The sequence below is a fragment of the Nerophis lumbriciformis genome, linkage group LG30, assembly GCF_033978685.3.
Source record: "Nerophis lumbriciformis linkage group LG30, RoL_Nlum_v2.1, whole genome shotgun sequence".
NCBI classification, from domain to species: domain Eukaryota; kingdom Metazoa; phylum Chordata; class Actinopteri; order Syngnathiformes; family Syngnathidae; genus Nerophis; species Nerophis lumbriciformis.
The window spans coordinates 16,638,213-16,656,203 of record NC_084577.2 but is presented as its reverse complement, the minus strand read 5'-3'; the positions used below and the strand labels follow the sequence as shown (position 1 = coordinate 16,656,203).

General features: G+C 39.3%; 1 protein-coding gene across 1 annotated transcript in view; it reads left to right on the top strand.

The window, feature by feature from the left end:
• Nucleotides 1-17,991, top strand: part of egfem1 (EGF-like and EMI domain containing 1) — a 147,324-nt gene that overhangs the window by 43,590 nt on the left and 85,743 nt on the right. Inside the window, 6 exon segments of the mRNA XM_072911978.1 lie at nucleotides 8,884-9,006; nucleotides 11,974-12,099; nucleotides 12,219-12,341; nucleotides 15,129-15,251; nucleotides 15,450-15,587; nucleotides 15,672-15,794. Of these exon segments, the coding sequence (XP_072768079.1) occupies nucleotides 8,884-9,006; nucleotides 11,974-12,099; nucleotides 12,219-12,341; nucleotides 15,129-15,251; nucleotides 15,450-15,587; nucleotides 15,672-15,794 (756 nt within the window).

Genomic DNA, 17,991 nt, shown 5'->3' with positions numbered 1-17,991 from the left:
GGATATCCACACATTCTTGCCATCTCTGTCGTAGCATAGCTTTCGTCGGTAAAGTGTGCGGAACAAACGTCCAATTTCTTGCCACTTTCGCATCTTTGGGCCACTGGTGCAACTTGAATCCGTCCCTGTTCGTGTTGTTACACCCTCCGACAACACACCGACGAGGCATGATGTCTCCAAGGTACGGAAAACAGTCGAAAAAACGGAAAATAACAAGAGCTGATTTGACTCGGTGTTTGTAATGTGTTTGAGAAAATGGCGGATTGCTTCCCGATGTGACGTCGTCGCTCCGAGAGCGAATAATAGAAAGGCGTTTAATTCGCCAAAATTCACCCATTTAGAGTTCGGAAATCGGTTAAAAAAAATATATGGTCTTTTTTCTGCAACATCAAGGTATATATTGACGCTTACATAGGTCTGGTGATAATGTTCCCCTTTAAGGTTTTGCGATGGGCTTCCCGTGCACTTTGTTTTGTTTGTTTTTTTTGCCCTGCCAGTGGAATTAAATGATTCCTACCTGCACGCTCCTTCTGACGCTTTCTTCCGCATCCTGTAGAACACAGCCCCGGAAAAAGATTCTTTGTAATTCTGGGAAATGCAGAAACTTGTTAGTTTGCATGTTAGGGATGACTGGAATGTGTTGATGCTGGTTTAGAAATGTGGAAAATATGTGGATGTTTGAAAAATTGTGCATTCAATTGAAATAGGGAAAAAATATGGAATTGCTGAAAATGTGGGAATTGTGGGGGTGGTGGTGGTGGTGGGGGGACGGGGGTGTAGGGTGTAAATGGTAGCCCGCGTGTAATGTATGAGCTGAACATTCAATCAATCAATCAATGTTTATTTATATAGCCCTAAATCACAAGTATCTCAAAGGGCTGCACAAGCCACTACGACATCCTCGGTTCAGATCCCACATCAGGGCAAGGAAAAACTCAACCCAGTGGGATGACAATGAGAAACCTTAGAGAGGACCGCAGATGTTGGTGACCCCCCCCCCAGGGCGACCGGTGCAATGGACGTCGAGTGGATCTAGCATATTATTGTGAAAGTCCAGTCCATAGTGGATCTAACATAATAGTGAGAGTCCAGTCCATAGTGGGGCCAGCAGGCATATTATTATTTCATATTAACATATTAAAAGTGGAATAGTTTGAAAAATATGTGCGAGGAGAAGGATTTGCAGCATTCACACAATGAATGGAAGGACTGTTAAGAAATATTTTGACATTATTTTAAGGGGCTTCTTTACTATGGCTGACCTGCTGGAGATGAACTGACTCCTGACTCCAGGCAGTAAAGTCGTGAGTGAACAACACGGTCAGCAGATGATCTCTAAACCTGTCAACTGAACACTTGGCTCTCTCAGTCTGGCAGAAATAAACATGCTGATTTACTAAGGCCCATTTGTTCCTCAGCGTTCCAGGTGTGAACAAGTACTGCGGACCTTTGACCTTTCAGACAGGATATTGTCACTTTGTTAGAATTTATAGCCGTACGGCCAAACACTGGAGAACGCTAACGGAAGCAATCCCAGCTGCCGTGAAGCCCTCCGTTTATTGTTTTTTGTGTAAAATACATGTGAGGTCGTGTTTATGGAGAAGAAAATTGGGTGCTGAGCTATGGTGACCAACAGAAGGAAAAAACACATTTTACTTAGAATATTTGGAATTTAGTTATTATGTATAACTGATGAGGAGCAGTCATTTGATTACTCCACTGTGGCTTTTTGCACCAAGTACCACCTCAAAAAACACTTGGCTTTCCAAGTACCAACACAATAACCAATATTAGAATACAGTAGCACAGTAGGCCTAAGTATTAGGGGTGTGGGAAAAAATAGATTTGAATTCAAATCGCCATTCTCAGTATCGATACTCATTTTTCAAAAATCGATTTATTTTTTATTAATCAATCCAACAAAACAATACACAGCAATACCATAACAATGCAATCTAATTGTAAAACCAAACCCGAACCAGCAACACTCAGAACTGCAATAAGCAGAGCAATTGAGAGGAGACACAAACGCGACACAGAACAATCCAAAAGTAGTGAAACAAAAATGAATATTATCAACAACAGTATCAATATTAGTAACAATTTCAACATAGCAGTGATTAAAAATCCCTCCTGACATTATCATTAGACATTTACAAATTTTTTTTTTTTAAATTAATAAAAATGAACAATAGTGTCACAGTGGCTTACACTTGCATCACATGTCATAAGCTTGACCACACACTGTGTCCAATATTTTCACAAAGATATAATAGTTAAAACAAATTTACATTATTGCAATCAGTTGATAAAACATTGTCCTTTACAATTATAAAAGCTTTTTACAAAAATCTACTACTCTGCTTGCATGTCAGCAGACTGGGGTAGATCCTGCTGAAATCCTATGTATTGAATGAATAGAGAATCGTTTTGAATGGGAAAAATATCGTTTTTGAATCGAGAATCGCGTTGAATCGAAAAAAATCGATTAATAATCGAATCGTGAACCCAAGAATCGATATTGAATCGAATCGCAGCCCTGCTAAGTATTCATTAATTTAACTTTCTCCCGGGATGCAGACGGGCCACTCCGGACAAGGCGTGCAGGTAGGAACATGATTTAATTAGGGATGTCCGAAAATGGCTTTTTGCCGATATCCGATATTGTCCAACTCTTTAATTACTGATACCGATAACAACCGATATATACAGTCGTGGAATTAACACATTATTATGCCTAATTTGGACAACCAGGTATGGTGAAGATAAGGTGCTTTTAAAAAAAATTCATAAAATAAAATAAGATAAATAAATTAAAAACATTATCTTGAATAAAAAAGAAAGTAAAAAAATATAAAAACAGTTACATAGAAACTAGTAATTAATGAAAATGAGTAAAATTAACTGTTAAAGGTTAGTACTATTAGTGGACCAGCAGCACGCACAATCATGTGTGCTTACGGACTGTATCCCTTGCAGACTGTATTGATATATAATGTAGGAACCAGAATATTAATAACAGAAAGAAATAACCCTTTTGTGTGAATGAGTGTGAATGAGTGTAAATGGGGGAGGAAGGTTTTTTGGGTTGGTGCACTAATTGTAAGTGTAACTTGTGTTTTTTATGTTGATTTAATAAAAAAAACAACAACAAAAAAAACAACAACACCGATAATAAAAAAAACGATACCGATAATTTCCAATATTACATTATATCGCATTTATCGGCCGATAATATCGGCAGGCCGATATTATCGGACATCTCTAGATTTAATCATCAAAAAATAACGCGTAGTACCAAAAACAGAAAACAAGCAAAAGGGATGCGTGCCGATCGCACGGGAAGCTAAGGAAAAAACTTAGAGCAGGAATCATGAGCTAGGAAACACGAAGACCAAACATAATAGGTTGCATATAGCAAACAATGAAGTCAGGCCGACTGACCGGCAAAGGCAGGATTAAATAGTCCCTCTGATTAGTGCTCGGGAAACAGGTGAGCGTCCCGAGCACCAATCAGAGACAGGTGGGAACAATAAGCACCCATGGTAACTAAAAACAAACAAGGGTGCACAAAAACAGGAACTAAGGCAGTCCAAAACTAACAGAATATAGCAACACATGATCCGGGCCACGGATCATGACAAACTTAAATAACAAATATAGTTTATATTTTTGGCCACTGTAACAATACACACAGTGTGAACAGTGGGCGGTATAGCTCGGTTGGTAGAGCGGCCGTGCCAGCAACTTGAGGGTTCCAGGTTCGATCCTCGCTTCCGCCATCCTAGTTACTGCCGTTGTGTCCTTGGGCAAGACACTTTACCCACCTGCCCCCAGTGCCGCCCACACTGGTTTAGATGTAACTTAGACATTGGGTTTAACGATGTAAAAAAGCGCTTTGAGTCACTAGAGAAAAGCGCTATATAAAACTAATTCACACTCACACAAACAGTAAAACTGTGTTTGAATATCGGAAAATAAAGCACCAATTAAGTGATTCTTTGGCATACCACGAGATGGAGCCCATGTAACACTAGTTCTTTGAAAAATCCCTGACATACACAATATGAATAATACACATATAGCCGACGATAGAGCTTTTAATACTATCGTTATATCCTGATAATGCTTGTGAATGACACATTCATGCTGAGTTTTTGCAATTTTGATAGTGACAAGCAAACAACCGCGTCATCACAGCACTGTGGCGTCCTTGCTCGCAGCTAACGTCCCTCTTCACAGTGCAAAACCACTTCTAAGTCAAAGCAAATAAACTACGATAACTTCAAGTACCGTTATCACTGGCGGTATAGCTAAACATGTTACATTACACACCATAAGAGGATATGTTAACCGCTAAAAAGAGCTCTTGAGTGTAAACAGGGGTGGGCGATTTGATACAAATATAAACAGTAACAATACCGAATATAGTGTTAATATACTGTATAGTCAGAACTACAGCGACTTTGATCGATAATTCTTATTATCACAATTGCATTTAGTTGTTTTTTTTGCTGTTGTTATTGTTCACAAACTCAGAAAATAGGTTCCTTAATACAGGAGGACTTTAAGGACAAAAAACAAAAAGTAGTTTTCCCTTTTACACTATTTAGTAGGGGTGCACAAACTAACATTTGAATCGGGATTCCTATTCATCTCGGCTTTAAATCGAGTCATAGTTTTCCAAAATACATTTAAAGAAAAATTATATATATATATATATATATATATATATATATATATATATATATATATATATATATATATATATATATATATATATATATATATATATATATATATAATTATATATATATATTTTTTTGTATAAGAATAAATTTTTCAGAAGATGTTTTTAAGGCCATTTCCATGCAACTAGAATGACATTTTCTGACATGTAACCTGTTTTGAAAAACTTTCATTATGTATATTATTCCAAACAATACATTGCGAGATTAATTTCAATCGAGAATGGTGTTGAATCGAGAATCAATTCTGAATGGAGTTGTCACCCCAGGAATTGGATAGAGTCGTTATGTTCCCCAAAATTCACACCCATACTATTTAGGAGAGGGCAGTTTTCATGGGTCTGGACCACACACACGCACGCACGCACGCACGCACGCACGCACGCACGCACGCACGCACGCACGCACGCACGCACGCACGCACGCACGCACGCACGCACGCACGCACGCACGCACGCACGCACGCACGCACGCACGCACGCACACACACACACACACACACACACACACACACACACACACACACACACACACACACACACACACAATGTGCTGCTTTGACCTCTGAGGAATTTAACTACCAGTGATGGTAGAATTTTGTGAACAGAACCAAATGGTTCTGGTGTCATCTTTTTAAAAAAGCAAAAAAAAAACCCCAGTTAAAATGTCATGCAATTTTTGCACAAATGGGATTGTTCTTCTTAATGCATGTTAGAGAAGATGATCCATGATGTATTGTCCAGATGCAAAAGTTGCTGTGTCATCTTCCTATCTGACCGCCGTCTCCAAGAAGTATGAGAGTCATTCAAACAGACTTTCTGCCATACCCACTAAATATTGTCGAAAAATATTCTGTGCAGCACAAAGACAAATGGTATTGTTTTGTATGATCAGCATAAAATATGTGAAATTCAGCTCAATTTAAAAAGGATGTGCCAATCGACAAGCCGGCTGACAAGCAACTAGCAGGAGCCGCTCCCCTGAGCTAAATAATAATCACCTCCATTACGGCAAATAAACTGCATTTCTTAGTGTCTTAGGTATCATTATCAAGTATCATTTTCACCGAAGGACAAGGTTCAACTAGTTACACACTGAGAGCAAGCTCATACCCAAGCTAACCGCTAAACTAGCTTGAAACCACACAAATAAAAAATTGCTGGTAAACTTTAAGAAGTGTAGATGCAACAGAAAGTCAGCAGATTTTAACAGGAAATAAACAAGTATATCAATAAGAGTTAGAGCAGGGGTCCCCAAACTTTTTGACTCGGGGGCCACATTGGATTAAAATAATTTGGCCGGGGGCCGGGCTGTATATATATATATATATATATGTATATATATATATATATATACATATATATATATATATATATATATATATATATATATATATATTAGAGATGCGCGGTTTGCGGACACGACCGCGGAGTCCGCGGATAAACCGCGGGTCGGGCGGGTAAAAATAGATTTTAAATAGATGCGGGCGGTTGTCGGTTGAACCAATTCGGAAATATATATACATAGTTAAATGTTGTTACCCACATACGAAAAACAAGCAGTACTCTTTGAAACAGTCAATTATTAATCAGGCACCGCGTCCCAGCAACAAGTGGCGCAAGTGAGCGCTCCTTCAGCGCAGCAGGGTGCATTTTAGAGGCCAGGCGCTCTCGCATGAATCCTGGCACTGTAAATGCCATTTTATTCCTGCATAGTGCTAACAAAAAAAAAAGTAAGTAGACATATGGTTGGATATGTTAAACGAATTAGTCTACGTTACCTATAGGCTATACCAAATAAGCCCGTGTCTAACCTATATTGAGTTCGGTCAGCTAAATAATTTTGATGGTTACGTGTTGTTTGGGCGCACTACAATGCAAAGGAATTAAGGCAATTGCGTTGTTTATTGTGGTTTTTTTCTATTCGAGATATACTACTATGTGTGAATAATTATTTGGCCTCGCTTTCAAGTGAAGCGCATCTCCGATTGGCGACAATGTAAGGATATTTAGCCTGCTTTGTTTGTCGCGACCGTCTATTTTCGTTATAATTCAAGTTTGATGATAAAGTGCAGTCTGATGGGTTTGATTTCCCCCCTTCAGCTATTTGCCTTGGCCAATAAGTTGCAGGTAATTTGTTATTATTATTTATTTAATTTATTTTTGCTTAAATAGAGATGACATACATATGTTATTGTATAATTTAAGTTTCTGCGCGTGATTGACAGCCTAAGGCTTATGAGGCACATTTTTTTATTTATTTTCTCATTTCAACTGAAAAACGTATGAGCCTATGCCTACAACATAGGCTATGTGCTTATCTTTATTTTCCTGCCTGTCGTTGACAATGGAGATTGTCTGATATTTTGTCATGGCTGCAGATCAATCAATAAAGGTTCATCTTTGTCGTCCCTATTTGAGCATTATAACGTTAACAAGTTAATATTCATTGAAATAAATTCAGAATTTTTTTTTTACCTAACGAAAATATAGGCCTAGTCTTTCTAAAACATTGTTTTAACTTCTTAAAAGCCTTGTTCTGCTTTCTGCAACTGCGCACACAAAGTGTGAGGAACGCACTCCTGATCTGAGGGCATTGGCAACAATAGTCAACACTTTCTTAATGGAAATGACAATAATATTATAATAATGATAAATAATATTATCACGCATTAATATATCTTAGCCACTAATGCGTGGCCAAGATATATTAATTTGTGGCACGCAGTCTCTGCTGCATTGTATCAGTCTCCTTTCTTTAACAGGCAAAAGCTTTATAACCTCACTAATATGCTTGCATCGTCTATATTAGATATATAACAACTGGCGGATGGCGGGCGGGTGTGGTTTTGATAAAATGTTGGTTTGGGTGGATGCGGATGGTTGACGACTTTTGTGATGCGGTTGCGGATGAAATAATTGTCTATCCGCGCATCTCTAATATATATATATATATATATATATATATATATATATATATATATATATATATATATATATATATATATATATACATCCCGGCTGTGTGTGTGTGTATATATATATATATATATATATATATATATATATGTCTTAATAAGGTTATCCAAAAAATAGTGCTCGATACCGTAGTAGAGCGCAATATATGTATGTGTGGGGAAAAAAAATCACAAGACTATTTCATCTCGAGATGAAATAGTCTTGTGATTTTTTTCCCCCACACATACATATATATATATACAGCCGGGCTATATATATATTTTATATATATATATTCCGAGCCCGATTATGTCACGTTATCGATGGGAAAATGCATTTTTAGACAATATGATTTGTCTGAGCAGCTAGGAGACACCGAGAGTAACAAGCGGTAGGAAATGGATTAGAAAGGACAGATTTAAAAAAGTTATAATTAAAAAAAAAAAAAAGTTAAACTTGGGACTTCCCGCGGGCCGGATTTTGGACGCTGGCGGGCCGGATCCGGCCTGCGGACCGTAATTTGGGCACGCCTAAGTTAGAGGATAATATAAAAACTCTTGGTGTGTCAGCATTATCACAGTCACACGACACATAAGAGGAGGGCAGGTCGATCCATAATTGGTGATGTCGATACCAAAGCCAAAGGTAGTATCAGTATATGATAGATACAACAATAATTAGATCGACATTTTTATTTTATCAAAATAATTTTTGTTGTTTTTGTAAATGTTTACAAACTCAGGGACAAATTACCTGGACACAAGAAACTTTGAGGGCAAATAATAGTTTTTGCTTTTATTGTGTGCTATTGACTTTGTTTTGCTCAAACAGTTGTATGTGATAAAAAAAAAGAATAAAGAACTAGTTCAAATATTGTGCTGATATGGATAAGCTAATAGCACTCACCATAAATAAATGGAAACATTTACAGTTAATACATATGATCGGTATTGGCATCAGCTGATGTCACTCATGAATGATTGTATTGATCTCAAACATCCCTACAATTTAATCGTCCTTTCAGCTTCTTACTGAAATATCTGCTTATCATTTCTGAGCAATAACAATTGTTTTCCAGTTACAATGTGTTTGTCGTGAAGTCTGAAGCAAAGCTACTCTCCCAGTCAAAAAAAGTATAATGTTTGATAAATATTTTCTTTATTATTATGTGTGTTCAGACGTAAACGAGTGTGCAGATCTGAACGGAGGATGCCAGCAGATGTGTGTCAACACACCAGGCTCTTATCACTGTGAGTGCGGCGAGGGATTCCGCATGCATACTGATGCTCGAACATGCATTGGTGAGCAGTAAGAATGTTAACCTTTCAGTTCAAAAATGTTTTTCAAACATTTTGGGGTTATCACAAAATATGGCTATGTGTAGTTTCGATTTCTTCATGATACAGTTTTACCTCAGCTTTCTGAGTCTTTCGGGATACGAGCTGTCTCTTGGCTAATTGTTATGCTTTAAATTGCGAGCAGAAATTTGGTATTTATTCATTAATTCTGTGATGTCATCATGGAGAACTGGAAAAAGGTTCAAGTAAAAACCTTTGCAGCTCTGATTAATTCCATGCTCAAGAAGTTTATGACAGTGTGTTATAACACATTGTGTTCACACAAAGTACTATGTCGTCTATTTCGACAATTATGTATGGCGTCTAAACATCGGCAACATTTTTGCACGTAAAAACCACACTCTGCGTGGCCTTTCTGCGCACGTCGACACATTTTGCACGTGTGCGGACTCTGATTGCACTTACAATGCAACCTTGGAGTTGTGTTTGATCAGTCAATGTCTTTGGAGGGTCACTGCTGTCAACTGACCAAAAACTGTTTTTTATCATCTCAGAAATATTTCTAAAGTGAGAAATTTGTTGTCAAAATTGGATCTTGAAATGATCATCGTATTGACTCTTGCAATTCTCTTTTCACTCATTTTCAACAAGTCAAGGCTAAAGAGACTTCAGACTGTACAAAATGCAGCTGCCAGACTTTTGACCGGTGCACCCAGAACAGTCCATGTTACCCCCATTTTATCCAGTCTTCATTGGCTTCCAGTTAAATTACGCATTGAGTTTAAAATGTTAGTCCTGACATTCCGTGCATTGCATGGTGGGGCCCCTCAGTACATCACTGACTTGCTATGCCCCTACTCCTCAGGGCGCAGCCTCCGGTCTTCAGGCCAGGGTCTTCTAAAGATCCCCAAAACTCATTTTAAAACCCGTGGAGACCTGGCAATCCAGGCTATAGCTCCCAGACTCTGGAACAATTTGCACCAGTACCTCCGTGATCTTGACTGTGTTGACACTTTTAAGAAACATTTGAAAACTTCTCTTTTTAGTAATGCTTTTAGTTAATGCACCTTTTAAATATTAATGTTAATCCACTTTGTATCCTTTTTATGATGTTGCCCCTGTTATTTTAATTTAATTGTTGTTTTACTTCACCTATGTTTTGTACAGCGCTTTGTGATTTTATCTGTAAAAAGCGCTTTATACATAAAAATTTACTTACTTACTTACAATGTAAGAGTCCTCGCGAGCATTTATCGAGTCCCAAACGTGCAACATGAGTTTTTATGCGCAAAGATTTTGGTACGCAGTGGTAATAGCACTGTGATTTTTTTTTAGAGGACATTTAATCTATACTATGTTCCAAGCTGTACACAGATTACTTTAAATTGTATACAAGTTAAATTTCTGTAGAATATGTCTTGAGAAGATATAATACAATGATTTCTAAATAGTCATGGGGGTAGTCAATTGTGTGACATACTGTACAACCATCTCAGCAAATATTTTACATCAGAATAAATGGTTTTGATGTCAATGTTTAAGTTTCATATTCAATGGTTGAGCCACACCAATATGACTCAATTTGATGTGTTACCAGCCCATTGCATGACTAATTTTTATCGTTATTTGCCTTTTAAAGTCTGGAAAACCAGTAAACTCTACAGTTGTCCCTCGTTTATTGCGGCTTAATGGTAGCAGGCCTGATCATAGTCAATTAATTTCCGCAATTAATTATTTTTACGTAATTAGAGATGGCTAAACATGAAATAACTCCCATATAGTCTTGTTTCACCCAATATAGTAGCCTTGAGTGTATTCTACTATAGATAACAGTACTCACTGGTCGCTCAGAGGATCCTCCAAGCCTCATTGTTATGGGCTTCGACCGGCCACTACAACACTGCCACGACGTGGAAATACTTTGTCACATACTGGGTAATTCCTCTAAGTTAGAACTGTTCTTTCATCTGCTGCAACCACGGGCGGAAGTTGTTCTGCCAAATGTCGGTCAACTTGAGCTACGACCATTAGCCGGGTTGTTAGTATTCCATGTTGTTAGTATTGCGTTTCTGCGTTGTGATTCCAAAGGCTCGCCAATGGTATGCGAAGCTGATGATGTCAAAGATGAAGTGCATTAGTATTAAGGTCTGCCTTAGTATTTCTCGTACAGATGCTGATAGTAATCCTGTTTGCATCTCCTGTCTCGTAATTTGACAAGGCTCACTAATGTCAATCGAACATAATTTATTTATATAGCCCTTAATCACAAGTGCCTCAAGGGGCTTCACAAACCACAATGACACCCCCTGATCTGAACCCACATCCGGGCAAGGAAAATCTTCAATATCCCGAGGTACGAAAAAGAAGAAACCTTGGTAAGGTGTCGCATACGTAGGGATTTGTTATTGATGAGGCAGGAGTTGAAGATGAAGTGCATCAAAAAGTTGTTCGGCCAAAAGATTGTCAACTTTATTGTCGCGGTGAAGATACAGTAGTGACAAGATTAGCTTCCGTGTTGTTTGCATTGTTCACTCTTAACCCGGAAACGGAAGTCCCACTTGGTGAATATGTTATCGATAATAAGAGAAAATAAGACAAATACTGCACTGTAATACATATAAGACGTATATTAATAATTCATAAAGTACCAATTTAGGCCAAAATATGAAGACTAGGTTTTGAAAAAACTGTAGTGTACTATTCTTCTTCTCTCTCTAGTTAAGACAGAGTTTGAGGTCTACGTCTGTTATGATCATCAGCGTAAAAATCATCACTTTTTTTTCTCGTCTAAAAGCTCTCTGTGCCACCAAGTCTGCATTTAAGCACCCATAAGGCACAGCAGTGATATTTCATATTTGGCACACAGTATTTGAATGGAAAAACCATTAAAAAGTCCAGGAATTGCCAGTGATACCTGACTTGAATACAGTTTTACTGATGAATGCCTTTGTGTCTTGTTTTGCTTGTAAGCTTTAAACTCTTGCTCGGTGTTGAATGGTGGCTGTGAACATAAGTGTTTGGACATGGGGAACAATCACTACAAATGTGAGTGTCGAAAAGACTACAAGCTAAAGACAGATGGGAGACACTGTGAATGTAAGTCATTATTTTGATCCTCCTTTAACAAATAGTCTGTAGAACTATGATACCCATGCACCTTGATACATGACAGAGTGTATTCCTCACCTGCTCTGTCCTGGGTCATTCAATGACAGTGAGGGACGCCTGTGAGGAAAGGAATGGCGGCTGTGCCCAGCTTTGTCTTTCTGTGGACGGCCATGTTCAGTGCAGCTGTCGGCCTGGTTTTACTCTGGTTGAAGATGGCAAGAACTGTGAAGGTGAGGAACGATAATACACTCATTATGTTACACCTGAAAGTTTCTGAATCTGCGGTTTCATGTGTTGTACAGTACATATATGTAACCCTAACCTTAATCCCCAAAATGATCACTTAATTGTCACGACTGGGACTGTGGCGTGGTTTGTTCTCCCGAGGTGCAAAAGATTTGGACCATACGTGGCGTGAAGGGGAGTACATGATTTATTTAAACACTATAACTACAAAAAAAAAAAAGGATCAAACAAAAGGCGCGCACAGGGGCGGAAGTACAAAACTTGACTATAAACACTAAACTTGCACAAAGGCAGAAACTATGAACAATTAAACAAAACTTGCAAACTATGGCATGAATAAAGAAAACTTACTTGGACGAGAAACCGGCATGAAAAAAGAGCAGCAAGGGTCTTAAGGGTGTGTGGAGAGTGTGCAGACGCATAAATGCGGGATGTCGCCAGAAAGACAAACTGAAAACAATGAACTTAAATACTACAGACATGATTATCTAAAACAGGTGCGTGACTCAAAACGTGAAACAGGTGCGTGACGTGACAGGTGAAAACTAATGGGTTGCTATGGTGACAAACAAGAGTGCACAATGAGTCCAAACGTGGAACAGGTCAAACTAATGGGTAACCATGGAAACAAGACAAGGGAGTGAAAAGCCAGAAACTAAAGAGTCCAATAACTAAACTAAACAAAACATGACTAAAACAAAACATGATTACACAGACATGACATTAATGTGGGACAGATTATTTTAACAACTGTTTCTTTAGATCACAATAGAACAAAGCCATCCTTGTTTGGGCATGGCCCCTCTTGTAGAGGATAAATACTTTGGATCCTGCTCCAGGTCCTCAGACTAGAGCTGTCCTATCTAAGACTCTGAGCATGAAATAATGAAGCCTGCTCAGTTGAGAGACAAAATGCCTTTTAAGAGAACCCGAACAGTTGCGGTCGATAGTTGCGGGGCAGATAAATATAAGAATAGTATTCTTCCATCTGCTCCTTTCTGATCATGGAAATGTATAAGAAACAAAAAACAATGAAAATGTCAACTGTATGTGGCTTGTATATATGCATTTTCATGAAAGGAATACAAATAAATGATGATGATGATTCTTCTTATTCTTGTGTGTATTATCCTCAAACATCTATCAATACCATGAATTGATTTGCGTGGACCCCGACTTAAACAAGTTGAAAAACTTATTCGGGTGTTACCATTTAGTGGTCAATTGTAAGGAATATGTACTGTACTGTGCAATCTACTAATACAAGTTTAAATCAATCAATCAATCTATGTGCCGTTTAGCCCACACCCTTGTACCAGGTCTTATTCTGATAAAAAGCCGAACTCAAAAAATAGTATGTACAGGTGGAAGATTATATTTATGTGGTCAGCAGTCTTCTAAGCCTCCCCACACTCGCATGCTGCACCGTCAGTAAGTTCCCACCTCTTCCTGGAAGACCCGAAGCACCTAACCACACTGCGGAGGCGGTTGAGGAAGGTCTATTGTCGGCCAGGTAGATGTACACCCTCGACGCCGCCTCCAGAGTCCCAGATGTACTGGTGCGATAGTGTCCATCTTGCTAACTCCCACCCCCACTTCCACACTGCCGCTAGCAATGCCTTTGCACAAAGATCGTCTGGGATGGAGGTGAGCAGCTCCTAGGCTGTCATCTTGAAGAAACAGCATGACTTAAGCCTGCTTGGAGGGGGCTAGCTCCATTGTCGTGTCATGCAGGACTTGCCAGTGGTGTTGTTTGACTTTCCTTGCCAGGGCGAGGGTAGCTGCCTTCCGCCACAAACTGGCTGGGAAAATTCATGCAAGGGCTGGCAGATGGAACCAGGGGGGAAGGACCTCAGAAAGCCGGTCACAATCCTGATGGCACTGTTGATGATGACGTCTACCTTGTTGGTGTGCGGGCTTCTGCTCCAGACTGAGGAACAAGACAAAGGCTTGTGTGGGGATATAGAGTACCTTGGCGGAGGCACCCCAGGTCATACCAGCCAGCGACGGATCAGTGAGACACTTGTAGTGGCTATGGCTCTCACATCCTTAATGGATTTTTTGAAGGACAGTGTTCTGTCCAGCCGTACGCTGAGGTCCCTTTTTGCTTCCCTGAAGTGGAACGCTACCAAACATAGTCTTTCCCGTGCTGAGCTGCAACCGCTACCTGCGAAAGTATGCAACCAAGATATCCACATCCTTGTTCAGGCCCTCCCCCATTGCTTCCCACTTTGGCTGCCGCGTCATGATGGCAAGGTCATCCACGCACCCGTGCCTCCTAGAGGTTGCCTCCATGGATATACATGTTGAAGAGCTTCAGTAGCAGAACAGACCCCTAAGGAATTCCATTTCTCAGCCTCCTGACTCTGCTACGCTGACCATCACTGGTCTGGATAGTGAAGCTGCGGTTAGACAGCATCTCCATTATGAAATTCACCATATGCCGGTCTCGGGTGGCCTTCAGCAGCTTCATTTGAAGACCACAGTGCCAGGCGGTGTTGTAGGCAGAAGATAGGTCAAATAGGACTACCTCAGCATTCTAATCGGCCTGAAAGGCATCCTTGAGATCGGTTCAATGCCCTGACCATACAATGACACCTGAATAAATGAGAATATATACAGGTGTGGAACAAGTTAATTCAGAAATTCCTCTTTAAAGAACGTTTTACTCCAATAAGATGGTTCCATACAGCCTTTTTCAAGAAAAAAAATCCCAATATATCGCTATATTCACCATCTGCCATTCCATTTTAATTTCCTGTCTCTAACAGACATTGACGAGTGCAGTTCAGGTCGTGACAGGTGCTCCCATGGATGTGTCAACACGCCGGGCTCCTTCCGATGTGTGTGTCATCCGGGCTTTGAGCTTGGCGCAGATGGAAAACAGTGCTACCGTGAGTAAAGAGAACTGATTCAGTATTCAACAATTACACGTTTTAGTCAATGCTTTTCTAAATGGAAACGCTCAACCTATATGTATTACCAGAATCATAGGCTTGAATTCCAAAAATTATACAAACCAAACTCATTTGTCCCAATTTGCTCAAAATGATAGTGTTTTTTCTGTGGTTATGCACACTTGTATACTCCAGGGATTGAGATGGAGATTGTTAACAGCTGTGAGAAAAATAATGGTGGTTGCTCTCATCAGTGTGAGCACACAACCAACGGGCCGCTCTGCTCGTGTAATCAGGGCTACCAGCTGGACCAGGACAGGAAGACCTGTGTAGGTAAGAACTATTTTTGTTATCTGCTTCTTCTTTATCTTGACTGTTGAAACTTGCGATGTACTATTGCATAAATACCTGCCTTAGACAGTGATGAGTGCATCAACGGGGAATCCTGCTGCAGCCACTTCTGCAGAAACTATCCAGGCGGCTACGAATGCAGCTGTAGGGCCGGCCACACACCAAACCCAGATGGCTGCGGTTGCGACGGTAAGTGATCTGGATTGTTGGCAGATTATCTTTAGTCTTTGTTGTGCTTTCAGTGTTGTGGAACAGTGATACTGCTTGCAAATCCCGACATGTGTTCAAACAACTGAGGCAATTCCAGAATTTGTGACAAATAACAGAACATTGTCATTGCCTTAGAAATAAATCATTGTAAAAAGGCCATGGTGCAATCAAGAACATAGGAAAACATCCTGATCTTCATTATTTTATCGGGAAGACTAAAACGGTCTTTATCTCACTCCAATTTATTATTGGGGAGATCCCAACAACCGATCAAGCACTGAATAGAGAGGAAAATGTGGAGCTCATGAAACCTAGGGCTATTCTATAGTTAGGTGCATATTCTGATTTGCTTACATCCATTTCAAAAGGTCAGACAAAGACCGACTTGTATGAAACCCAAATACATTTTCCCCGTGAGAAATAATGCAAATCCAATTAATCCATTCAGACAACCTAAAATATTAACACACAACCCATTATATAGAAAATAATTACTGTTATATGAAAAGGAGACAGAATCTGAGTTGTTCATTGTTCTGTGTGCGTTCAATGAACAAATAAACCACACGCACACATAATTAAGATGATTAAAGGATTCTCTGGCTGGAAATGTCTCTATAGCAGTGCTTCTCAATTATTATTATTAACATTAAAGAAAACAAAAAAGAAACAAGAATAATAATCAACTTACAGCAAAGAATACCTTTAATAACATTGTTTTTTAGTCTGTAACAGGAAATATTTAAAGTGCATCAATTTGCCTGGAATTTAAAAAAAAAGTAAATCCTTACTTAAACTATAAAACATGAACCATTTGATACTGACAAATAAATAGTTTTTTTTTTAACCAAAATGAGGAAGTCAAGATTAATGGCACGTTTTGTAGTTCACATCTTTTTGAAGCGGGGTTTGAAGCCTGATACTAAATAATACTGATAAAGCATGTTCCCCAGGGTCACACGCAACCCCATGGCACTACACCTTTAGGAGTGAGTGGCCCGTCCCACTATTTAAGTAAAACTGCTCTATCGTGATCTAAGTCTAAAAGAACCACTATCCATTTTTCCCACTGAGACTGGGTCACCCACGCGTGGGCTTCTTCGTTTAGTTACTAAATATCGCGGAATTCAAAGATTCAAGGAATTTTTTTGTCACATCAGCACACATGAGCACATGAGAAGATACGAAATGTAGTAACGCAAGTACCAGATTTAACCCAATGACAACAACAAGAACGATAGTATGTACACAATAATTGAAGTACATAGGATTTGAATAGGGAAGGTTATAAATAGCATAGGGCAGTGTTTTTCAACCACTGTGCCGCGGCACACTAGTGTGCCGTGAGATACAGTCTGGTGTGCCGTGGGAGATTATGTAATTTCACCTAATTGGGTTAAAAAGATGTTTTGCAAACCAGTAATTATAGTCTGCAAATAATGTCCCGTTGTTGAGTGTCTGTACTGTCTAGAGCTCGGCAGAGTAACCATGCAATACTCTTACATATCAGTAGGTGGAAGCAGGTAGCGAATTGCTATGTAGATGTCTGGAACTTGGTTTGTCGTGATCACAATATGCGGGAGGCAGTGTGCAGGTAAAAAGGTATCTAACGCTTAAACCAAAAATAAACAAAAGGTGAGTGCCCCTAAGAAAAGGAATTGAAGCTCAGGAAAGGCTATGCAGAACGAAACTAAAACTGAACTGGCTGCAAAGTAAACAAAAACAGAATGCTGGACGACAGCAAAGACTTACAGCGCGTGGAGCAGACGGCGTCCACAAAGTACATCTGTACATGACATGACAATCAACAATGTCCCCACAAAGAAGGATAGCATCCGCACAACTTAAATATTCTTGATTGCGAAAACAAAGCAGGTGCGGGGAATAGCGTTCAAGGAAGACATGAAACTGCTACAGGAAAATCCCAACAAAACAGGAAAAGCCACCAAAATAGGAGCGCAAGACAAGAACTAAAACACGACACACAGGAGAACACCAAAAAAACTCAAAATAAGTCAAGTCATGATGTGACAGTACACCTACTTTGAGACAAGATGCATGGTTGGTTATGGTTTAAGTTAATATCCAACAATTGCGAGAACAACTTTTAATTGTCAATATCGGCTGCTGAGTTTCATTTGTTTATGTTTTCTGCTGGTGGTGTGCCTCCGGATTT